At 33.9% G+C, this 27,178-nt stretch overlaps 1 protein-coding gene across 3 annotated transcripts in view; it reads left to right on the top strand.

The window, feature by feature from the left end:
* The first annotated feature begins 14,097 nt into the window (after nt 1-14,097).
* Nucleotides 14,098-27,178, top strand: part of LOC128233987 (abl interactor 2-like) — a 31,171-nt gene continuing 18,090 nt past the window's right edge. For 2 of the 3 annotated variants that reach the window (XM_052947901.1, XM_052947899.1), the window contains exons 1-4: nt 14,098-14,286; nt 17,942-18,109; nt 20,886-21,074; nt 24,158-24,184. In XM_052947901.1, coding sequence (XP_052803861.1) covers nt 14,170-14,286; nt 17,942-18,109; nt 20,886-21,074; nt 24,158-24,184 — 501 coding nt within the window. In that variant the 5' untranslated portion in view covers nt 14,098-14,169. The remainder of the gene's footprint in view (nt 14,287-17,941; nt 18,110-20,885; nt 21,075-24,157; nt 24,185-27,178) is intronic. The other variant, XM_052947900.1, reaches the window with a different exon arrangement.

The following is a 27,178-nucleotide window of genomic DNA, read 5'->3' as shown; positions in this document are numbered from 1 at the left end:
TCTTACCAACCTGGGGTGAGAAGACTCACATGCATCTAGACACCATTTCAGTATAATATCTTAAAGGAAAATTATACTAAATTTAAAACTAGAACGATTTAAAAGAGCAGAGTCAGAACATCAAGTTAAATCAACAAAATAGAAAATTAAATGAAAACCTCAAAACGGTGACGTCAATCGGAAACTAATCACTTCAAATAACTGCGCTTCATGACGTTGGCGTCAATAAATAAAGTTTGTTTTCCATCAACATCTGCCTATTATGGCTGTCTGTGCTGTTTTCAACCTCGCATATGGGTCTACCCTTTTTTTACTTTTGCGGAAATGTCCTATGTATTTAATCGTCCGAGTGTCTGCACTTGTATTCAAATAAGTACGTGTATCGGCTTGGGTTCATTTGATTTGATAGCCAATCTGAACACATAGGTCTGTATTCTTAAGCCTGCTAGAATACAATCTACATTTTTAGCCAATGAAATTGCAGATCATTAGTAGAAATCATCAGTCCAGTACTGGACTTAATCATTTAGAATTCAACTTGTTTTTAAGGTGTTTATGGTCCGACTACTTCCACTCATCTGATACACACTCTCTGTTTCAGATTTTTTGCAATGTGTCAGCCAATGAGGTTGTATTCTTAGTCAGTTAGATGACCTCAAGTTAAATCTTAATGATTTAGAATTTACATTTTATTTTCTACCATCTGGCTATATCTTATATGCCTGTTTAGCTATAAACTAAATATGTAAACATATAGCGTTTAAGAGATATATTATGAATAAGAATATCTTCATAACAATAGCGCCATGCTTATATTTAACCTGAGCATTTCTTTATAATCGTGTTTATTTCATTTATACATTTCTTGACGTTTCCTCATCACAGGAACATACTATCGAACATGTTTTGCTTCTCAAGTTGTTCTTCATATGAGTTTCTGTCTTGAGCGATATAGAGCCTCACAATTTAATTGTTCTATATCAGATGCATAAATACTATAAACTTCTGACAGTGAACTATATTTTATTGAAAACGTATGCAAGTTTGTTTTTTGTTCCTGTACATTTGACAAAAATAAAACTATATACAAGAAAAAATGGACGAATCGAGTTCTAGAATAGCAACAAATTACAACATTTTTTGTGTAATGTTTCAAATATCCAAACATGTTGTGAACGAACGTAAGTGGAGATATTGTAATTAACGGAGACAAAATACTCTGGTAAATAGAATGATCGAAACTGTTGGGACGTTACCCGAACGTTGCCATACAAACATATATACACCTAGTGTATATAAGGCTATGGGCCTGATAGTGAAAACTTTTTCATTTTACGAGTTCAAGTGTTATAATAACTATACTGGCTTTAAGATTATACCCTCATACAAACTACTACTGCTCGTGCACCAACAACCTCTTCCACCACCATAACCATTACCACAACCTCGATTGGTTTCAGCAATTGTTCGTGCATCCATTTGATCGCGATGTCCTAGAAGAACACCTTGAAGGTAACAGTTTTATCATATTCGTGAAAACATGTAGTTTGCAGCGGTTTTCAAAACAAAACAAACGTACAACAGTTTCTGTGTAGTGCACATGTTGTGACAGCCAATGAATATAACGGGGAAAAGTACTCTGGTATCTAGCATGGAATACACTGTTGGAACCTTACCCTATCCCTTACCATAGCTGTGTTGTTGCGTTACAAACAATTTAACTGTTTACCTTCTGCATGGTGATACTTGAACGCAAAACAAAAATAATTTGTTCATTTTACGAAAGCAATTAATAAATATTGTCAAGAATTGTAGAATGAGAAGCTACATTTCTTTCTTCGATTTGTATTTAATATAAAGCAATGTATATTTAAATTGTTGTCGTTTAATCATTTTGTTAAGGAATTGAAACATGAAATTTAAGCATCTATTTGTTTAAACTATGAAATATTATTAACATTATGGGTTATCACTTTTCCATTCTGGCAGCTATCGGGACCAATATGAATTGGTTGATTGTTCAGAACTTTTAAACTTGAATTATTTGATGATGCGCTTTTTTCATTTAAATCAAACAGGTACTGTTGGAGTATATGTCTCTTATGATGTTAGAAATACTGCAGATTACAAGAGTATCCATTAAAACAACAGAATAGTAAATATTTGAAAACTATGATGTCAACAAAGTTGTTAACTTAAACAAAGTTCTGAATATTCGGCTAAATTTCCATTATATATGTCTAATAATATAGTATCAGATACGCTGCAATTTATGTTACCAAAAAAACAAATGTACAGAATAAGTGAAACTGTTACAAATTCACTTTTTCTCACAGCTTATTTGTTGCAAATTAAATTAAACACTTACTAAATATTTTATTTTCAAATGATGTTGTTTGAATATAAAACAAAAATGAATTGTATTTTTTCACAAAAAAATAACTTTACTTTGTTCATTGAATTAATATGCATAACATCTATTCTGCATTTGTTTTAATTAATAGTGTTATACATTCATTTTAGTGAAATGTAAAAAAATAGAAAATGTAACGACGTCACTTGTCTATCCATGTTCTTTGTTAGGCTGTAGGGCAGAGTGCACAGACAGCATGTAACCGTTTAATAGCAACTCTGGTTTGTGTGCCATTGTATAGCACTGCCACACGGCACTCCAATTTAATGTTCGTCTAAGAAGAACTTAAAGTGTTGGGCTTGCGATCAAATCTGTGATACCAGGGTTGAAAGTATCGTGTCCCACCATTAAACCATGGATCTACCAATATTAGTTGCTAGAAAATCCATACATATACGACCAAAATGAATAGGTTTCAGTGTTTAGGCAACCCTAGCATGTTTTGTCTCATTACCATCCAGTGGGCTCATTAACTTTGTTAATCCAAATTATCCAAAAGCTTAAGATCAGACTTGCTATATGAAGACTCAAAAAAGTGTCCAACTTACCATAAATATCCATTCATGCACACAAAGTCAATAACAAATCTTATAATGGTAGCACTAAGTACCTACTTGTTTTTTTTAAAAACCACAACCCGTATAAAATTAGTTCTTCATCCAACAGAGCCAGAGGTCTAATGGACCTCCATGATAGAACCTTTAATAAGTTTAAACTTATTTACTTTACAACGACTGTGAAAGAAGCAATTACAACATTATATAAATCACGAGAGCGAAAGTACCTTTGAGCTCGAACAACAAAGGCACATTGTCGGATATGCACGGATTTGCGTAACAGCAAAAGACACATTGTCGGATACGCACGGATCTGCGTACGACCTATGAACTTGCAACCACTTTTTTCGGCCAGGTAACCTTTGGAAATGCAATGAGACCAATCAGGTATTTCCCATGAACAGAGCGCAATGTTCGTGGATTACTTCAGTCTTTATCTAGAGCAGATATAACACTATGGGTACTTACATAATTATTGTATCATATTGTTGACAGAAGTTAAGATTCCACCATGGGTGTGTACCAGGGTACAACTATGCCATGCATAAATAGATTGTGTGTAATTCAGTTCCCTTTCAAAGCTTGCCTTTTTAAACAGACATCCTAATGTTGTATAATATAATGGTATACTGCAGAAGATGACATAACGTCCGTCAGTATCGCTTGATACTTTCTAAATCATGCATGTAATTTACAGTGCTGCACGTATAAGTGCCCCCGGACAATCCTATCCTTGCATTTTCACAGTAGTTTTATGCTAAATAACTTTTACCGTGAAATGTTCTCTATGTGTAATATAGGAAAGGTTGACTTACTTCGTGCTTGTCATCGCTGACCTCGTTTACGAGTGATATAAGAATAAACTTTGCCTTGTTACATGTATGATTGTGCACTGAAGCACCTTCCCTGATATCAACTCAGTATCATGTTAATAGTAAATATATGAGATTGAAAACAGACCCGTACTACTTTTACTAAGGGTTTCGCTAGATGGTATATAGGAAAGGTTGAAAGACTTCGTACACGTCGTCGGCGTACTCGATAAAAAGCGGTATAAGAAAGTGGCACTGTGCATGTACTTTTATCTTTCATGTTTTATGATTGTGCAGTGAAGAAATTGTCCTTGTTTTTTCACTATTTGTTATGATATATAAGCGTGAATAACAGTCTCACGCTACGGGGGTTTGGGGGTCACTATGTGTTATAAAGGAAAGGTTGAAGGACTTCGTGCTCATTGTTGGTGACATCGAGTTTCTATGAGTGTGAGAAAACATGAGAACTTAGTGCTATAAGCAGCACAAACACACGCAATAATACAGTTTAAATAGTGTGCAGCTGTTTTGTTGTCAACAAAAGTGTGTGCAACCACTGTATCTTTCGAAAACAAAAGATTTTGGTAAGTGTAATATGACCAATTTGAGGTTGTGTTACAAACAGATATGTTTTATTACCAAAACCAGTTAAAACTAAATACTTGTTTACCTTTTGATGCACAAAAAAAACCTAATTGTACATTTCACGAAAACAATCAATAAATCAAGTCAAGAATTTGCAAATAAGAAGCGACACTAGTATTCTTCAATTTGTATACAATTTCAAGTAAACTAATTTTTAATTGTTTTCGTTTAGTCATTAAGTATTGAAATTGGGACATTTAAAAGAAAGAACCAAGCATTTGGTTTAAATTAGGAAAAAATACATTATTTGTTAGACACTAAGCTGTTCTGACAATGTTTATTTTATACGTGTAATTAATATTTTTAACAGATACGTTGCGTTTGTATCATACGATTTCTTGGCCGTTTTTCTGTACATCAGTTAACACCAACTACCTTACATTAGTTAAAGTTGATGTATTTATTCAGAAGGTGGAATGTTAATATGGTGTAGCTGTGGAACATTTTCAGTCCTTACCTAGAGCAGATAAAACCCTATTGGTACCTATTACCTAATTATTTTACCATCTCGTTGACAGAAGTTAAGATTTTATGATAGGTGTGCACCAAGGTAATAATATGCCAGGTATAAATGAGTTATGTGATATTCAGTTCCCTTTCAAAGATCGCCTTTTAAAACAAAACATCTAAATGTTGTATAATATAATGGTATATTGCAGAAGATGACATAACGTCCGTCAGTATCGCTTGATACTATCTAAATCATGCATATAATTTACAGTGTTGCACGTATCCTGGACAATCATATCCTTGCAGTATTTGGTATGGTAAAGAAGCCTACGTAATTTAACCGGGAAATGTTTTTTCTATGTATAATACAGGAAAGGTGGAAGGACTTCGTCGCTGGTGAACTCGATTACCAGTGATATAAGAATGCATTTTGGCCTGTTACATGTATGATTGTGCACTAAAGAACCCATCCTTGTATTTTTTCTCAGTATCATGTTAAAGGTAAATATATAAGCCTGAAAACAGCCCATGCTACTTTTACTGTTTTTTTTACTTCGAGCTCGTCGTCGGCAAATCTGTCAACAGCTGTATCAAAAGTTGCACTGTACATGTACTTTACCTTATTCCATGGATGGTTATGCAGTAAACAATCTGCCCTTGTATTTTTCTCAGTATCATGTTAATAGTTAATATACATTGAATAAGTGTGAAACACAGCCCCATGCTACGTTTACGGGGGGGGGGGGTCTCTATGTGTTATATGCTTGTTGATGTTGGCCTGAATCACTAGCGTGAAACACAGCTACTTATACTGGGGGATTCGCTATGTGTTATATAGGAATGGTTGAAGGACTTCGTGTCCGTCGTCGTCGAACTCGATCACAAGCTGTTTAAGCAAGTGGCACTGTGCATATTCTTTACCTTATTGCATGTATGAATGTGCTACTTTTATTTGGGGCGGGGGGTCGCTTTGCAGTGTATAGCAATTATTGAAGGACTTCGTCGTCAAAGAGCTAGATCAAAAGGGGTAGAGAACGTGGCACTGTGCATGAAATTAACCTTTTTACATGTTTGATTATGCATTGATGAACTTGCCCTTTCTTCAGTATTTGTTGTTATATAAAAGCGTGAAAAACAGCCTCATGCTACTTTTACTGGAGAATTTGCTACGTGTTGTATAAGACTTCGTGCTCGTCGTGTGTGACATCGAGTTTCTGTGAGTGAGAGCAAACATCCAGTTGAAAAAAATAACTGTGATAAGCGACACAAACACAGCATGTGAAAACTTTCGCCGTGAGCGGAAAAATTAGAAACCCTGGCCTCAAATTCTCGGAAGGTTTTAAGCGGTACAAGCCTAAGAAGTCATTAAGACAATTTTCTTAATCTATCTTGATTTTACTAACTAAAAGGTTACTCGCGATTATCAAAAGAGAATTTCCTTTAAAAGTCCAAAATTACTTAGGAATGTAAGGAATACTCAAACAATGGCAAACAAAAGCTAAGCTTACCCTTTCATAAGGAGCTTAAAATGCTTCGAGGAATTTGGACCTGGATAAGTTATCTCTAAAGAATTACAACAGCTATCTCGGTTTGACTGAGATTTTTGAAATTTGAAAGAGTCAGAAAAGAAATAGCTGCACTGTGCAGGACATATTCAGTGATCCGAAACGATATTCTGACCTATGCTCGTCCATAAGATGGCCTCTGTGTCCATTAAGTTATGCACTTATGAAATAGTATATGTATCAAAACATATCATAATATATTTTACAAAGCCCCATTTTGTGAGGTCAAAGACAATGGATGAATTTTGAAATTGTCTATTTAATAATTATTCTAATCGATTCCGACGAATGCTCGAAAAATAGTTTCATAGAGTAAATTTAAGTCAGTTTATTTCTCACCAAGGCTTACTTGTTAAAGTAATGTCGGTAGTAAAAGGTTGCCTTTATTTAGTATTTGTATGATGAATGCACCATTATAATACAACCGACATTTTAAGCCAATGAAATTGCAGATAGGCAATAATGAATATCTTAATGAATAAAAATGGCTCGTTTGTTACGCTCACTCATTATCATTTAATCAAATTATTAAGAATTTATTTCATGTCATCTTACTATAACATAACCAAATAAGTTAGACTCCAATTTTGATCTACAGACAATAGAGCCCCGTTCGGCCTCTGTACGCCCGCTCTATATTCTGTAATTCGCCAACATTGAACTCTAACGTACATGTATACGTAAAGGTTTACTGTTTACCAGTGCGTTGGCATATACTCCGGATAAATTACCCGGGCATGTCATACAAAGAAGTAACCCAGGCGGTTGTTAGCTTGTTTGTTCTTCAAATAATGTAGATAAATCAAACATGTTGATTCAGAACATTGTGAGTAGAAAAATGCTACTGATCAAACTGATGAAAGCCAAATGGTCACTAAGAATTAATTACATGCAAATACATTGAACTTATCGATGACTGGGCTACCCAACGTTGCTCGGACGCTGGACCTATAATAAGCGGACTGTAACCACAGTCAGGGGCGCAACTATGCATAATCTAATTCGTCCGGGCTTATCTATGCATACCCCAATACGCCCGGCTATATCAATGCATACCCAAGTACGCCCGGGCATACCTAGGCATAAGTCAGACGATAGGTGAGATGGTATATATCACACACACAACCAGCTACTAACAGTGTAAAAAAAACAGACGACGCGGGGTTCTAGAATAGAACCTTGAAGGTAACAGTTTGTATCATGCTTGAGAAAACATGAATGAAAATCCTATAGTGTGCAGCTGTTTTGCTGCCAACAAAGGTTTGTGAACGGAAAAATGAATTTGAGTAAGTACGAAATGAACTGTTGGGATCAACTTTGTGGTTGGGTTACAAACAATTTATTAACACACTGTATCCACCACGTACATTCACACACACACACACACACACACACACACACGCACACACACGCGCACACGCACGCATGCACGCACACAAACAAAGAGACACACGTTTTAAAGAAATCTGTTTTTATTACAAAATATTAGGGAAAACAAAATACCTGTATACGTTCTGATGCACAAAACAGAAATATATTGTACATTTCACGAAAACAATCAATAAATATAGTCAAAATTTTCAAATTAGAAGCGACATTTGCCTTCTTCAATTTGTATATAATTAAAAGTAAACTTCATTTTAATTGTTTTTGTTTAATCATTAAGTATAGTAATTGGGACATTACCTTACATTAGTTTATTTTAATGTTTATATTCAAAAGGTGAAATGCTAATATGGTGTAGTTTAAGTTACCAAAAATCAGAATATACAGAAAGAGAGAAACTGCACACTACTCATAGATAAATTTGTTTTGTTATTAATTTTTATTATTATTGTTATCATTAGAATATCTTTCATGTTTTTCGACGAAACTTGGAGTTTTATCAGTGAAATAACGACAAATCTACAAATATCCTCTACGTATTTACATTCGCCTAGTCCTTTGTTAGATTAAACTTGAATTTCATATTGTATAACACGCAAGGAGCTACAATGTCATTTTTTATGTCAATATTGCGCTGTGATTGGACTAGCAAGACGTCATTTAACCAATAATATACGACGTTACAAATATCAGCTATTCTTTTATACAAACGTATGTTGTCGGTTACATTTCTTTAAGAGGAGAAGATACTGCTCTTTTGAAATTGTAATTAATAATTATTTAAAATGTAAATTGGAAGTATTGATCGCATTTAGCGCGCTTCTTGGTAATTTGCGCGCTTGCCCTACTGCGTTCATACAGCATTAACGCAAGAAAAAATACGATCAATCCTTAAATATCTTTAACACACATACTTAATATTTTCATTTCAAATAAAATAAAATTTGAATATAAACAAAGAATGAATTGAATAAGTTTAAATACAATCTGAATACAATATTTGAAGATGTTTTAACGATAAAGTGGCGATATTGTTTATTGAATTCCAATTTAAAATAAAAACGTAGAAATGAATAAGAAGAAGCAATAGTTTTGATTTATTTATTACGCAAAATATATTAATGTTCTGAGCTACACATAAAAGACGATTTTAGAAGGTGTTGCTATCTACCAAATGTATTCTGTTCTTTGAATTGTTATTCAGCATTTGTTTAAAACATATTTTATGTAAAAGTTAAGAGCAAGAACAAAGTTACAACACCGCTGGCCTATCCAAGTCCTCAAGTGTGTCAGTCTTGCTAGGTTGTAGGACATAGTGTGCATATAGAATGTAATCCTGGTTATCGCTACTCGGGTTCTTTAATGTGCGCAAGTGTGTTGCACTGACACACTGGACTCCCATTTAATGTCCCTCCAAGAAGACATTTAGTACTTTTAGTGGTAAGGCTTGAGGTCAAACCTGCGAGCCCTGGGTTCATAATCAAGTGTCTTAACACTAGACCATGGATCTACCAATATAGCCAGTTGTTAAAAACTCCATACATATACAGACAGTATTTGGAGGAGGTCAACCCAATACATAGGTACCAGTGTTTAGTCAACTCTAACATGTTTTGTCTCATTTCCATCCAGTGCCCTCATTAGCTTTATAGCCATGTCAATCAAATGATCCAAAAGCTCAAGACTTGCTATATGAAGACTCAAAAAGCGTCCAACTTACCAACATATATCAATTCATGTACACCAAGTCACTAACAAATCTAATCATGGTAACACAAAGGCACCTAATTTATGATTTAAAACCACAATGATCAGAATATAAATTACAAATTAAACACAGTATGTTACATAAGAAATAAAGGTGAATGAAACCCCATGAATGTCAGCGATTTTACTTGTCTTTTTCATCGTCGGAAGTCAGTGCTTGATGCATTCCTAAATTCTTCTCTTCATACATTGATGGAATGTAATGAAATGAGTAACACGGTTATCCGGCTCTCTTTTTTCGCACTCTATAAATTACATGTAGTTATTTTTCCAACTGAGCCAAAGGGCTAAAGGACTTCCACAATAGTACCTTTTAGCTCGAACAGCAAAAGACACGGATACACGGATACGACGTATGAACTTGCATTTACCTTTTTCGACCTTGGGAAATGCAATGAGACCAATCAGGTATTTCCCTTCAACAGAGCGCGATGTGTGTGGAACACTTTCAGTCTTTACTTTAAAAAAAGCAGATAAAACACTATTGGTACTTACATAATTATTTGACCATATCGTTGACAGAAGGTACGATTCTATCATGGGTGTGCACCAAGGTAATAATATGCCAGGCATAAATAGGTTGTGTGACATTCAGTTCGTTTTCAAAGTTTGCCTTTTAAAACAGACATCTAAATGTTGTATTATATAATGGTATATTGCAAAAGATGACAAAATCTAAATCATGCATGTACTTTGCAGTGCTGCATGTATTATTGGCCCGGACAATCCTATCCTTGTCTCAGTATTTGTTATGCTATATATATAAACCTACGTAACCTTTACCGGGAAATGTTTCTGTATGTGTAATATAGGAAAGGTTGAAGGACTTAGTGTTGATCATCGGTGAACTCGATCAACAGTGATATAAGATTGTACGTTGACCTATTTTACGTAAGTTAGTGCACTGAATAATATAAGCGTGTAAACAGCCCAATACTACTTTTACTGGGGAGTTTGCTTTGTGGTAGATAGGAAAGATTGAACGACTTCGTGCTCGTCGTCGGCGACCTCGATCACAAGCGGTATAAAAAAGTGAAACTGTGCCTGTACTTTACCTTATTACATGTTTTATTGTGCACTGAAGACTCTGTCCGTGATTTTTTCAGTAGTTGTTATTATAGATAAGTGTGAAAAACAGCCCCATGCTACTTCTTGGGGATTCGCTATGTGTTATAAAGGAAAGGATGAAGGACTTCATGCTTGTCGTTGGTGATATCGAGTTTCTGTAAGTTAGAGCAAATAACTAATAACTGTTATAACATAATAAACACAGCAATCGGCAACAACAGATAAACATGGAATTCGCCGTGAGCAATCGGCATGAATAAACTCTGGCCCTAATTTCTAGAAAGGTTTTAAGCGTAACAAGCTTATGGAGCTTATTCCATTAAGACATTTTTTTTTAGTTTATTTTGATTTACTATCCAAAACATAGTTAATCGCGATTATCACAAAGAGAATTTCCTTAAAAAAGGCCAAAATGTCTTAAGAATGTCTATAATACAATTTTAATATAAATGTTAAACAATTTTTGCCAACATTTACTGGTTCAATGTGAAGTGTTCTATTTTGGTCAAGGGGAAGTAACTACAAAGGATTTTAAAACTAGTTCTGAAAGTTGATATTTTAACTCCTTATTTTGCAGTGAAAATATCAAATTGATATTTTCACTGTTGTTATTTCACTGATAAAACCCCATATTCACAGGCTTGTTTTCCAGGTAAAGAGTGAAAGCCACGCAAGTTTGTTGACAATTTTTGAGGCGTGGGTTGGGTAAAAAATATCAGATTATCTGTAAATTGTTGTGTAAATATTCCGGGAAGCTCGTTTTGCATATTACAACGACAAACAGTTCAAACACATTTGAACGATGATAAAACATTCTTTTTATGTTCGAACAGTTGTTTTTGTCAGTAATTTGTTTGGTATGAAAGGAAATGTTCGAACATTCAGCTTCAAGATCAAGAAAACGTTTGAAAAACGGGATAACCGGTAATAAACAGTAAGTTGTTAATTTCCAAATATATATTTATTTAAATTTTCAAAACATTTCTTTAATTTTTAAACATTTTTTGCCAACATTTTCTGGTTCAAAGTGAAGTGTTCTGTTATGACCAAGGGGAAGTAACTACAAAGGATTTTAAAAGTAGTTCTAAAGTTGATATTTTCACTGCTTATTTTGTAGTGAAAATATCAAATTGATATTTTCACTGTTGTTATTTCACTGATAAAACGCCATATTTCATCGTAAAGCATGAAAGAATCAGTAATCCCGAATTTCCAAGATACGAAATGAAATCATCCTCAGGTATTTAAACTTCCATGACGGTTAAAAACTTTTCATCCATAAAATTTGAAATAATTCTTTGAAATTTATCTCTAAAGAATGACAACAGCTGTCTCGATTTGATCGAGACTGTTGAAAGTTATAGCAAGTAAAAGAGTCAGTAAAGAAATAAGTACACTGTGTGGGACCTATGTACAGTGATCCGAAAGGGTCTGAAAAACAAACAAAAAACTAAGTGTGGAAGATATACTAAGTAATTCCGAATTTTCAAGGAACAAATGACATTATCAGCAGGCATTCAAACTTTGCTGAGGGTTAAAAAACAATGCATAAATTAAATTTAAAATAATTTGATAAAATTATACTAAATAGGTGAAATAAGAATATATTCAAGATTGTATTTTATGAATGATTTTCGGTGAAGTTAAAATGGAAAAAAAGATGAGAGTCGATTAGCCAAAATGTTAACTCTCGACCGTGAACTAGTTTAACAGCCATAATAACACTCAACGGTTATGTCTTTATGTACTGTTAAGTATATCATTCAGGAATCCCTGTCCCTCGGGACAATATATGTTGGGGTCATCGAATTAATGCTCGTATCGCACGATTGCTTTTCGGATTAATATCTGGGAAGTTATAATTTCTTTTTCGAAAGTAAGGGATTTATTTTTCAGTTTCGGTAAAGGTTATTTGATTGTGCAAATCTTTATTTTATGGCACTCTAAACAGTTAGTATTTGATTGTGCAAGTAAAACTTTCAATTTAATTTGTGACACTTTAAGCCAATTTTACTCAAACTCTTGATCTAACAATATGTTGACCTACGTTCGTTGATAAGATGGTCCCAGTGTCCATTAAGTTAAACACTTTCTAAATAGTATGTGTATTAAAACATATCACAATATTTTTACAAAGCTTTGGTGGTTGCATTTATTTATGTCTTGGTCAATGACAATCGAAGATGTTCCAAATTTTCTTTATTTTTACGTAGATCGATTCTGAAAAATGCACTTACAAATAGTTTCAATAGAGAATGTTTCTATCGGGCTATATTTCCACCAAAGTTAGTCAGTTGACAGACAATCTGTAGTACTTCTAGCGTGCTGCTGAGTAAACTCCGGCTTGGATGCACACTTCCTGGAATGACCGGCGCCACAATTGTAAGCCCCTTAATCGCCAGAACACCATCGACGTATTTGAAGATAAATGTCCATTTTCAAAGTTCTAGTTCAAAATAGTAGATGCATTTAATACCTCTTAGGTAACGGACATTAAAGTATTTTTGCCTAAAGCCGACTCGCCTAATGCCAGAAAACAGGAAACGCTTTTTTTTTATTGTACTTTTAAAATATCACACTCTACGAAATTCTGCGCTGGGTTGAGGCACTGCTTTTCAATTGCTGTGTAAAGCTTATTTATATACTTGCGCTTGAGCTTTGCCCATTCGGCGAGTGCTACAATAAGATTGTTAGTCATTTTCAGTTTTGGAACATAGTGCAAAGACAGAATGTAACCCTGGTTAGACATACCCTGGTTGTTTAATGTGCACCAGTGTATGGCACTGTCACACTGGCGGGACCCCCATTTAAAACGTCCCTCCCAGATGACGATTAATATTTGTTTTAGTGGGTCGACAGGCAATCGAGCCTTCAACCCCTGGTTTGATAGTCAAGTGTGTTACCACTAGACCACGGATCCGCGTAGCAATTGGTGTCCCGCAGTCTATATATGGTTCGTTGCTTCAATGAAGCCAATCAGAGCCAACCATACAATTAACATGCATTGTTTACTCACTCTCGTGTCGTCAACATAGCATCCAAAAGGTCAACATATCCAGCAATCGAAATTATTGTTAAGAAATAAATTTTAAGAAGTAAAGTCTCGTCTGGTCGACATGCCATGCAATCCAAACTATACACTATATGCTGAAATAAATAACATCCTCTTCTTTCCTTCAAATCACCGCGAAAATAGTTAAACTACTGTACAGTAACGTTAGTTAATTAAAGAAGTACCAAAAATGTCATACCTTTAAAATGGCTTTATAAACTGTAAAACAACAATAAATGTTGTCTTGACTTGACTCGAATAGCATTGTAGACTAGTGGTCTCTATTCATTCGATATGAGAATGACCATGACAGCCTGCATTCATTTTCAACATGTATTAGTTGTGGTTAACCGAATCGGCTGACAACGAACAATGTGTTCGTGAAATAAATGAATGGGAAACAGGAAGCGAAAATCTAAACTATTTGTTTTCGATTTTCCCCAAATCAACAAAAATGTCAGAACTTTTACAATTGATCGACGCCGAAATTCCGGACGGTCGACATAACCTCCAGGAAAATTTTACCAATTTGGAGCAAGTTGCACAGTATTGTCAAGAAAATTATTTAACTGTATGTCATCGTCAAATTTTAGTGGGTGGTGAATATTTCTTGTAAAAGCAGATTATCCTGTATTTTTGACTGTTAGAACATAAATTAGACCACAAATATGATTGAACAAAGTTAGATATTTTAAGTTGCATGCAGTTCAAAACTCTAATCCAATAATTATATTTTAGAAATAATTTTAAACGTTTGTTATTAATCTTTCCAAGTAGGATCAATCATGTCAATGTCCTATGACTATCAGTAAATGTCAGTTGTGAGTGTGTTCCCCAATTCCCCCATTAATCTTGGATACCATTTTGCTTTAAGACCAGAGTATGGCTTTAAACTGTTCTGGAATCAGAATAAACTGTTGAACGAGCCTAACATCTATTCTAAGTTCTTTATTTTTGTAACTTTATTGGCTCCTATGATCACTCAAATGAGATATATAAACTGCCATGATGTTAATGCAGAACCTTTCAGCAAACATTTGAGACTTTTTGAGACCTAGACCCTTTTTATACCTTTGAAACAGGGAGTTGAATCAGGAAATTAACAGAAAAGGTAGAACAATAGTAAAAATTACAATATAAGAGTTCATTTACTTTCACTACATGTATCTTCTTGTTTCCGTAAACTATTATTAATATGGACCAACTGTCATATATTTGAACCATATTGTATCATCCTAAATGCAGTGACTGGGAAAGCCATACAATTAGCCAATAAAATACAAATCTTTTCAAATTGCAACACCTTCTTCACACCAATTATTTTTTAATTTGATGCATTTAAGTACAAATATTTACTGTTAAAATAGCTGCCCTATGAAACTAGAGTTTTGGACGGAGGTACATGTTAGTGTTGCAGAGTGATCCATGATTGATTATGTCTGTAAACCTGTCTTCAAATGTGTTGCTATTAGCCAGATGCTCTTAGCAACAAGTGCTTGAAAGCAAGAGTCATGACAGTTCATTGTTGTTGAAAGCCCTAAAAAATTTATCCATTGCAAATAAATCCCTTGGTTGGCATAATGTCACGGCTTTGTCCGTCTGTCCGCCTGGACGTTGTAAGTCTGGATGTTCCCACAGATTGACCCTTAGGCCAAATAAAAAAATAGGTATGTTTCAGGTTACCGGAACGACCCTATTTTTTCCCGCCGACCCTAACCTATTTTTCCCTGAAAAAAAATGTGTTTTGGGTACGAAAAGCATTTGTTACGAAATGTATGTACGTAAAGTTGACAATATTAGAGTTGGATTTCTGAATGAATTTACCGTTCTTCAACTTAGAGTTTGGACACCTTAAAATAATTAATTTTTCGCTCTCCGAATTCATAGAAAATAACCATTTTTACATTTTATCTACATGTATGGTAAACCTGCCTTTTTTCATCATGTCTGCATTTTACTACTTATTAATATATCCGTAGTTATCAATGGTTATTACGCCTATAAGTGTAATTCCTTCATCAAGTTAATTAAAATCCCATTCAACACCATTTTATACATGCATTGAAATGAATAAACACCTTTTATCGGCTTCAGATCAAACAGTCACATTGTGTGACGTCTCTCATAACGTCTCATAACTCTCAGTTATACCCACGAGGATCTCATGGAGAGCATGGATATTGATATGCAGGATTAATGTGTCTGGGTGGTGTTTTTGATTTTAACTTAAGTATTGCATTTCTAACTTTAATTCATCACATTAAAAAGTTACCTGTATCATTGAATGTGTTGACTTTTATTGTTCTATTGATGTTTCAATGAGTATTACTGTACGATTATTGCTTCATAAAGTCTATATTAAAAGTGTGGTACAAGTTTCAAAGTTTATTGGCGGATCGTTTTACAAACATGTCATGTCTGTGTTTTCTTAATCTCTTGATTGCCCTTGTTGTTTCTATAATCCTCCATTAAATATATCACACATCCTTTTCAACAGGCAATAAATCGTTTAGGATGGGTAGTAACTAACTAACTAACTTATCACAGTGATGTATACGGTTAGGTAATCTAGCCAGGCATTGTAACGATAAAGATCAATAATTTTTGTCTGTGAGACTTAGTAACTGTAAGTTACAATCGATGTCCTTTCGGTGTCGGAAAATTAGGTACCTAAAATAAATTATTTTTGAAAATAATAATGGATGTCCGAATGTTTAGATTGTCCGAACTCAAAGGTGAATTACGGGTAGTTTGTGCTTGTGTGGCAGGTATATTTCAATTCTTGAACTATATTTTCTTGTCAGATACAAATTGTGCAGATACCAATGTCAATTATCGCTTGATTTGTAAATTAAGGGTCATGAATTAAGATGCAACCACATCAAGGATATAAAAAAATGAAGCCAGTGAATGTCAATTAAGCATTTTTGCAAACTGGGAAAACATAGTAATGTTCACTTGCTATCTGTGCATTTTAAATGAAGCTCAGAAATAATCGATTACGCTCAAACACACAAGATTAATACATTTCTGCAAAGGAGGCTAATATTCAGCTAGTTTTCATGTTCCTTCAATGTCATATATAAACAATGAATGCATGTACCTGTCTATTTAGTTACTTACATTGAATACCCCCACCATGAATATTGCGTGTGAATACATTCATGAGAATGAAAGGTCCAAATTTCGTTGGGATATTGAACTCGTGAATTACCCGACAAATTGAAACCACGAAAATTTATGTCCCACCAATATCAATGATTTTACAGTATAAAGATATATGGCAATAAAAAGAAGTGTAGTGCACAAGAACCATAATCCTATCCTGGATATTTATTCAGTTATCTCCCCTTTACCATTTTTTCAAAATCTGTGCTTGTCTGGGCCATATCTTGAAAAGTACATGTACTGAAGGGATTCAAATGAAACTTGAAATTTAGATAGATAGATGGCAACGTGTGGAAGAATCATAATCCTGCCCTGCATATTTGTTTAGTTATTTCCACTTTACCTCCCCTAAACCTGGCTGAAATTTGTTTATAATGGGTGCTTGCTTGGTCTATATCTTTGAAATTACTGAAGGGATTTAAATGAAACTTGGAATGTAGATAGATTGCTATGCGAAAAAGTGCAGTTTTCTAAAATAATAATTATATCATTCATATTTATTTAGTTATCAGGCTTTACCTGATATTTTTCTGAAATGGGTTCTTGTACAGGAAATATCTTGAAAAGTAAATGTATTAAAGGGATTGAAATGAAACTTCAGATAAAGATTGATGGCAATGAGTTGAAGTGCAGTGTACAAGAACTGTATTCCTGCCCTTCATATGATTTTAGTTATCTCTTCTTAACATGGTTTTTGAAATTTATTGCTTGTCGGGGCCATATCTTGGAATGTTTTAAAGGTATTTTTTTTCTATTTGTGTATAATGATGCTAAAACCATTCATCTTCTATCAGTATGTATTACAATTTTGCATTTTCATAGAAAATGGGCTTGGGGAGCATCCATTGCTTCCAGTAATACTCTAAAAAGTCTTGTTATTTAAGCATATGGTTCAATCACTACACTGACTTTCATTTTTTTTTGAAAATTTGCAGAGCCAAAAATGTGCTCTAGTGAACCCACCTTTTGATAAAATGATAACAGATCCCTCATTCGAGACATTTTGTCCAATCAGCCAAGTTTTAGCAGAAGCACACTCACATTTTGTATCATTTAAGGCGAAGGACAAGCGAAAGGCGCTGGAAGAGACAAAGAACTACACAACACACTCCTTGGCAAGTGTGGCCTACCAGATAAACAACCTGGCCACCAACTTCCTTAAACTGCTCGACCTTCAACAGAACCAGCTTGCAGAGATGGAGTCGAACGTCAATCATCTTGCACAGGTACAGTGTTTGAACTTAATTCAGGGATGTGATTTGTCCGCGGATTTGGTTGTTAGAGTTGATATCCCAGTTTGCTTCAAATTTAAAGTCAGAAGAACCCTCAAAAGAGCTTCTAAAAAGCCAGTTTTTCTTCTACGGCAGTGTGCTTTTGACCCCCAAGAGCGGCTCTAGAACCCATGGCCAAAATGGTCTCAGCCTTCCAGCTGCCAGGTCAATCACATCCCTGTAACTATACAAGCACAAACAATGAAGTGCTCTCCATTGATTTAAACTGATGGAAAATTTCACTCGCACAGTTTTGTGAGCTTGAGCAAAAGTCACTCACAATATGCTGTCTAAATTGAACTCTGAGGAAGGGTATCAGTGTATGCAAAAAGACAGTTGGACATTGCCAGTAGATTGTCCATCTTTTCTTGAAAGAACAGAGGACAAAACGCTTTTGTTAGGGTAAAACTAAAATCTATAGCTGATATATCCATCGCATATGTAGCCTTTGGACAACTCTCATTTTTACCGGATGTTTATATTCCAAATTTCTGTGGTGCCCATGCGCACACATATCACGCTTCAATGCAGCCCCTCAGAATTTCCTAATAAGACCTCAGTTTTGCCTAATTTGCATCGTAAACAAGTATTGACAAATTAATTTAAAGTTCATTTTCATACCTTATTTTTAGTCTGAATGTCTCGAAGTTGAGTCCTAGACGTTGATCTTATTTAAGAGAAGTGCAAAGGAACCGTAACTCTAGAAGTTTTTTTGATACCCATATCTTATTGCTGCATATAATTTTAAGGCAAAATTTCTGTAATGGAAATAATTATTCATGAATGTTTTCACAATAGGAACACTAGAGATAACCACATACATGTAACTGTTACAAAAATAGAACAAAACCCATGACTCAATTTCTGTATTCTTGAAGAATGTTCAATTCCTATCCTCTGTCAAAATGCGAAGGAGATACTGTACTTCAATCCACAGGGGATATGGCAGTCTGAGACTGCTCTCATTTTATTTAAGAATAAGAATTATTTGTGTTTATTCAAAATTTCCTTTTTTTGGAAAAAATTCCGTTCAGATTATAGGGCTCCTGAGCCCCATTCCCCTAGAGGTGAAACACAGCCCAGAGGAAATATCATTGAATTCTTTATGAAGCATAAGTCTTAATTAAGTTGTTGTATGGAATCATTTATATCTCATAATATTATATAAATCACAGCCGTTATGATTAACAGGATTTTAACAACGGTTTTGTAAAAGTACACACAGATTTGTATTCACAGTGGTCGATAAAAGAACAAATTCGCAAGCCCTGTACTTGTAAAATGCATTGCTGGTTTGCTCAAATCCTGGATTTTATGTAACAGGGCTTGTTGAATTGTTTGATGTCAAGCACTATGATAAGAATTTAAGCTGTTTTTCCCAAAAATCAAACTTCGATGACTGAATTCATGCTTCCATATATACAAACATGTACTATTATAGGCACATATGTATATGTACATGTTATATAATTAACAAGAAATTGTCTTAGATTTTATCCTGACATATCATGCTTTGAAGCTTCATTTTGTACAAGAAGCTTATAACTTAGCGCTCATCTGTCAGTTGGAAACCTGTGGTAATAGTGGTTAAGCAGGAAATTTGGTGCAAGAAGTTTGGCACCTTGGACATCATTAAATTTGACCGCATATTCCTACAAAATGTTATGTGGTATTTGTTCAAATGACCGTTTTTTAAAACAGCAGCATCAGGTTTCTTATATAATATTAAGCATTTTAACTCTTTTTTTTAAAGTTTTTTTAAAGTGAACATTTCTTCAAATGCCGATATTTATAGCAAACTTTAATATTGTTTGTTCCCTTTCCGCTACCCATGAAAAATGTGTTGGGTAGGTAGGTATGTAAAATATATATTTTTTTAATATATTTTCTGACACTAATTGATCATTCTTTTGAATTTATTATCAATTATTATCATTTATTATCATTCAAAAAAGAATCTAAGTCAACATGCATTTGTTTGTCCATGGTCATCCCTAGTTGTGGCTAGTTGTGACTACTAAAACTCTCCATAATGGTTGAAGAGTTTATAATATTAAAGTCAGGGGTGTTAGGCATCGTGTCAGTTGAATAAACAAACATTTAGATGGCCATGTAAATTTAGAATTTGTTCTTGAAATAAATAAAAATTAAAAATAGATCAATTATGACCAAAGATTGTTGGGGTTTTTTTGCAGTTTGTTCACAGAAGGGGAAAGAAACAATAATTTATTGTTGGCCTTATGACAACTTCAACTACAAATTAAAGTCCTATTTCAGATTAGTGCTGATGTACTTGACACATGCTTTCTTTCTTATTGATTTTGCACTGACGAAGCTTAAATTGTCTAGATTTTTTTTTTCAAAGTTAAAAGATGTTTTCGCAAAAATAACGATTTTTTCTGTGATGTATGTTGAGAAGTGTCATGGATTTGGAACATAAACTCTTACAATGCTTTGTGAATGTCAACCCCCAAGTATAAAATCATTAAGAATAAGAATATTTAAAAAAGTTGATGTGTGTGTTTTGTTGTTGAAATAATCACGCTTATTTTTCTCGGGAAAAAGTATTTTGAACATAATTTGACACAATATTTACTACGATGTCATCATAACCCTGACTTCCAAGTACTGATAAACAAAGAAGGTAAACATTTGTTTTCTTTCAAAAATATTTATTCAGAACTTACCATAATGACCTTAACATTCATAAATACTGACTCTGTTTTTCCAGACTGTCAATATCCACAAGGAAAAGGTTGCTCGGCGCGAGATTGGTGTTCTCACCACAAACAGGAGCACCACACGTCCACTTGGCGTTAAAAACGGCATCATATTTCCCGAACATGGCGAAAAACCGACCAAGTATCAACGTAAAAATATCGACTACACATCTCTGGATGATGTTGGTCATGGAGTGAAGGTATTTTCAAAAATCACATGTTTTAAAATATTTAAGATGGATTATATATATGTAAATAAGTTCATTTGCAAACTTATACCTTTTATTATTTTGCGTTTTTATAGCTTTCTCAGTTAGATTTTTTCTGTAATTTTCTGAGGAATTTTGTTGATTTTTATTTAAATAGTTCATGTTTGTTTTGCATATTTATTATTTGTCTTGTTAATTACTAAAGTGGTGGGTTTAAATAAATGTTCTGCATTTTCAGCAAAATGTTATTAAGCAGTATTTATGAGTTCATCTGTTTCATTTGGGTAAAAATTGAAGTATTGTTGCAGCCTTGGATTTTGTTGGCGGCAGGCCCATAACTCTGGTGGTTTTAAAGTGTTAAATTGTGTCCCTTGTTTGACTGAAAAAGAACAGACAAGTGATGACTGTCGCTCCGCAGTACTCTTCAAATGTTAGAAATATGAAATTTTATACTTTTAAGCTCGACTATTCGAAGAATAAGGAGAGCTATACTACTCACCCAAGCGTTGGCGTCAGCGTCGGCGTCACCCCTTGGTTAAGGTTTTGCGTGCAAGCACACATAGGTTAATATCTCAACAACTACCGTACTTGAGGTATTGCATTGAGACTTTATACAATGGTACTCAACCATCCAACCTACTTAATTAACCAAGTTTGGTAACTCTACTTTGCATTTAATGCCAATAATAGGCCTTTATTATTTGACTTAGAAATTCTGGTTATGGTTTTGCGTGCAAGCACACATAGGTTAATATCTCAGCAAGTTCTTGAGGTATTGCATTGAGACTTGATACAATGGTACTCAACCATTCAACCTACTCAATTAACCAAGTTAGATAACTCTAGTTTGCATTTAACGCAAATAATAGGCCTTTATCATTTGACTTAGAAATTCTGGTTAAGGTTTTGTGTGCAAGCACACATAGGTTAATATCTCAGCAACTACTTGAGGTATTGCATTGAGATTTGATACAATGGTACTCAACCATACAACCTACTTAATTAACCAAGTTAGATAACTCTAGTTTGCATTTAATGCAAATAATAGGCCTTTATTATTTGACTTAGAAATTCTGGTTAAGGTTTTGTGTGCAAGCACACATAGGTTAATATCTCAGCAACTGCTTGAGGTATTGCATTGAGACTTGATACAATGGTACTCAACCATCCAACCTACTTAATTAACCAAGTTAGATAACTCTAGTTTGCATTTAATGCAAATAATGGCCCTTTATTATTCGACTCAGAAATTCTGGTTAAGGTTTTGCATTTAAGCACACATACGTTAATATCTCAGCAACTACTGAATGAATTGCATTGAGACTTTATAAAATGGTACTCAACCATCCAATCTACTTAAATAACTAAGTAAGATAACTCTAGTTTGCATTAAATTCAAATAATGGCCCCTTTTTTATTCAACATAGAAATTCTGCTTAAGGTTTTGCATGTAACCACTTTTAAGTCAATGCTTCAGCAAATACATCATGTATTGCACTGAAACTTTACACACAGGCTCCCAACCATTTTACCTTCTTATTTAATCAAGTAAGTTAACTCTATCTTTCATATTATATATTTTTTGCCCCTTTATTAAGCTACTTAGAAATTCTGGTTAAGGTCTTGCATGTTAGCACACATAGGATAATATCTCAGCAACCACTTGATGTTTTGCATTGAGACTTTTTACAATGGTATTCAACCACCCAACCTAATTGATTAATCAGTAAGATAACTGTGTTTTTAAAATAATGGCCCTTTATTATTACACTTAAAAATTCTGGTTAAAATTTTGCATGTTACCACATTTATGCTAATATCTCCGCACATCATGTATTGCATCGAAATCTAATCTAACAGTGATCCTTGCATGTTTCGCCAAAACTTTTCAATCCTTACACTGAAATGCGGCGGAATAGTCGAGCGCGCTGTCTCTGTGACAGCTCTTGTTTATTTTGTGAGGATTTCACTTTTTCAGCAATTAAAATTTTCGGACTTTCTGCATACGTTGCATACCACTGTTTGTTTGAAGTATTTATAATTTGAGCGCTGATGTTCACTTTTATGGACTAATATGTTATTGTTATTGTTGGTATTCTAAAGCAGGCTGGAAACAGCCCAGCACCAACTTATCATTTAGAAGACCATACACGGATGCTACCTTTCTTAGTGTTCATTGCAAAGTGCCGCGTGAACACCTTTATATTAGCCAGTTCACATGCCTAAGCTTCTAAATAACTCACCAATTAATGACTAAATGGAGATATTGGGGTTTTAATCTGCTTAATGGAATTCTGTTTGTCAAAGCTCTTCTCAATAATTGAACATTAATCTGTCCGGGGGATTCCAATGGTGGAAGCAGGAGCCTGTGTGAACACTTAAGGCTGTTACACAAATGCTTTTAAAAGATCTGCTTTGGGCTCATTTTTCATTTTGTTTAGTTTTTATGCTCTTATTTTCTTCAAGGTATCTCTGTCTTAACTGTTGTTGTATACGCTGTATTATTCAGCTTGTCTTTAAATTTGTTAGAAAGAAAAGCATGGAGTTATTGTCATAGCCCTGGTGTTGTTGTGCGCTGACATCATGTGAAAAACTCTTATATTGGCCTTTATAATGTTTGAAATATTTATTTTAGATATGAAACTTACTACACAAGTTCTCTATGATTTTGTGGATATATTTGATTGCCATGAAATTTAATTCATAAATTATTTACTTATGGATCCGTGTGCAATGGAATACAGAGAAAAATAAATTATTTAGGGTTGGCATATACCTGTGTGCAATTCGTGTTATGCTTATGTTTTACAATTGTTATGTTTCACTCTCATCCTTTTTAAAGCTGGCATTTATTCTTGCACATTTATATACTGATTTCATTTTGGCAATAAATGTATCTGCTCAGAAGGATCAAGCGCCTGTATATGAAGCAATAATACTTTATACATGTATGCAAATACAGTCATGTACTCTTTTGTGTCACATTTTGTTTTCTATATACTTTTACTACTTGGTTTAATGTCCATTTTATTGTTAACATATTAAATGTTGTTGCATGCTTTTAAAATTTCCAGCTTCCAGAAACACCAGCTCTAATGCGGGTATTTATGTTTTCAAGCTTTGGGACTAGATTTGCGGTTATCAAGTATTGCAGTGCTACATAATTATTAATTATGATTACCCCAGTACTCCATAAGTATAACATAAATACAGGTGTAAGGAGTTGATGTTCAATGTACTGCAAGACTTGATTGTGTGGTGTGAGGTGGTGGCTTTATAAGGACTTTTTCATTAACTGGTAGTATACAGGGGCATAGCTAGCGATACAGGAAAATGCACTCATTTGGCATCTTAATTGGAAAATGAAAAGAAAGTAATTGTCTGAAATGGTCAAAATAGATGTGCAAAGTGGCATTGGGCCCTTGGCGCTGTAGCTTAAAGTAACTATATAAATATATTTATTGTGCATATCTAGCTATGCCCATGGTGTAGTGTTTCTTGTACTTACATATTTTTTTCAGAGAACTTTTATTCAAGATCCTAGTTATAAGTGCAAACTATTTTCCAATTCTAGCTAGCAACAAAGAGAAGTGACTGCATTGTTACTAAAATCAGAAACAATTTTCATTCACAAAAAATAAAGATTTGTTTCCTAGGTGTTAAAAGGAGACCTTTAGGTGCATCTTTTTATGCCCCCATTAAGGAACAAGAGTCTTTAAGGATTTGCAAATTTTGGTATGATGATTGGTCTGTCGATAAATAGATCATATCATGATGGCATAATAATTTGAGAACTTCTGTGGTAGGTTGTTGAAAACCTCATTGTCAAAAAATTACTTCAAAACGGATTTTCTCACAGAGCAAAGGTCAAAGTCATGGTTGACGGTCATATTTAAACTTTGTCAGCAGTTTAAAATGTTATGTCTTCAGACGCCTTCCAGAAAACTTTTTAAAAGCTTTTTTTATTTCTTCCACATGTTTCTGACAAAGTGACACGCAAGGCATAATAATGAAAGGAACAGGACTATGCATGTAAATAATGAAATGTAAATGAGATTGCGTGCAAATAATATATAACATGGACATCTATAATTACTGGAAACAAGAGATAGGAAAGTATCTGGGGGTTTTTTAAAGGAAAAGATAGGTCACTAGGAGCCACATTTTCTTCTACTTGAGGTGTTTTTGGCTGTTTTTATAGCCTTTATTCAGCTATTTTTCTAGTGTATATTGTTCCCAAATGGACTGAAATTTTTTTCACTGAATCTTTACATGGTATAAATTAATTAATTTACACATATCACTTATTTTTATACCTTGAACTTATTATAGAAGTAAGTATTTCTTCCCAATTCTAATATCAGCATACAAAAATCCCAAGGTAATTGGGCCATCTTTCAAATAGGCAAAAATAGCCAATCTTCATGCACCATTAGTGGTAGGTCACTAAGTCACATATTATATAATTCTTGTTCACACTTTCAGGTCACACTTTTTACTAAACTTCAAACCTTATGATTGTCTTGAACATTGGTGAAGTTACATGTACTTCATTTATTCTGTCGCATGTGAGATAATAAACATGTTGTTATGGTCAAATGTTTGATAAAAACCCTATTGAGACCCCAAATCTGGTCCAATCTTCATCAAACTTTGTCTGAATGTTAGCATTTAACTGATGTCATAGTCAAATTCCTCTTAGAAGCTTTCTCATAAAACCCATGGTATTCAGGTGAGCAATTATGATAGAACATTCATGGTGTTCTTCTTGCCAACCGATAGCATACAGCTATTATTATTTTATGGCAGTAGATATTGTGACTCCTATGAAAATAAAAAAAAATATTGCTGCATAATTGTCTGTTTAAGCCTAATTTAAGTGTTCCATCCTTTTTGCACCAACTAATCAAGCCTTTTATAGCCAATGGTAGAAATATGTAGTTTAATATTTTTCCAATTGAGACTTTATTTTTACAATGACTGGTAATTGCACATTTTAATAGATTTGCTGATTCAGTAAAAGATTGTCCCAAATGGCAGGTTTATAGGCGTTTTCACTGCTTCAGATACCTTAGGCATATTTCTTTTTTGTTTCCGGTTTTCTTACCTACCATATTTTTTGCCCCGACCCTTAACCTTTTCAATGCCTTGAGAAATATCTTTATCATTGTTTGATAGTGTGTTTTTTTCCTTTTAAAAGTTAAAAATAAGATGTTTTTGGCTTTTAACAATACCAGTGATGCTATTACTAAGTGTTTATTCATATTCATTGTTTATTTGAAACTAAATGCATTGTTCCAATGAAAAAAAGCTCCTTAAGGTATATTTCTTTTCTTTTGTCATCGGAATTCAGCTGAAAATGAATGTAAACAGATTATTATTTAGTTTTTAAGATGTTAGAAGCTATCCGCCATAGTTTACATAATTTGTATTCTTAGCTCAGAGTGCTTTCATATATTTGGGATTATAACGCAATATAAACTTTATCTCCATAATGAGCCTTAAATCAAATAAATCCTAACACAAGGTAACAATTCATAGACTTTCATTACAAAATTCACTGTCATTATTATCATTAAACACTTAAAAGATGAAGATATTATCAGCATCAGACCATGACATATTGCAATTGGAACACCTCGGCCATTTTCCAGCAAAAACACCCTTGGTTGTGTATGGATGGTTTGTAATATCAGAATTCTTAACATTAAACTGCACTGCAAGTAGATCGCATAGTAATTTCAATAAGGCAGTTAAACCCATAGACTTGACTTTTAGGAATCTTAATTATTTATACAATTATACACTTCACTGGGAATCAATTTGTTCTTAGTAATACAAATTACATATTAAAACACTACAATTTATTAATATCATTACTATTAATTTTACAAACCACTTCAACCGATCCACTGGTATACATCCAAAGTTGTTTTTGATGGTAAATGGCCAAGAGGTTCCAATTAACATTATTACATTGAAGAATTAGGTGAATTTAATATCTAATAATTGGTAAATATTTGGTGAAATCAATGTAAGGCTGCTATAGTTTTTAACTGATACTAGTAATGTAGGAATGATTGAGTAAATGTAAT

This window comes from Mya arenaria, chromosome 5 (genome assembly GCF_026914265.1).
Source record: "Mya arenaria isolate MELC-2E11 chromosome 5, ASM2691426v1".
In the NCBI taxonomy this organism is placed as follows: domain Eukaryota; kingdom Metazoa; phylum Mollusca; class Bivalvia; order Myida; family Myidae; genus Mya; species Mya arenaria.
The sequence above is the reverse complement of the archived record's forward strand: the minus strand, read 5'-3'. Positions and strand labels throughout refer to the sequence as shown.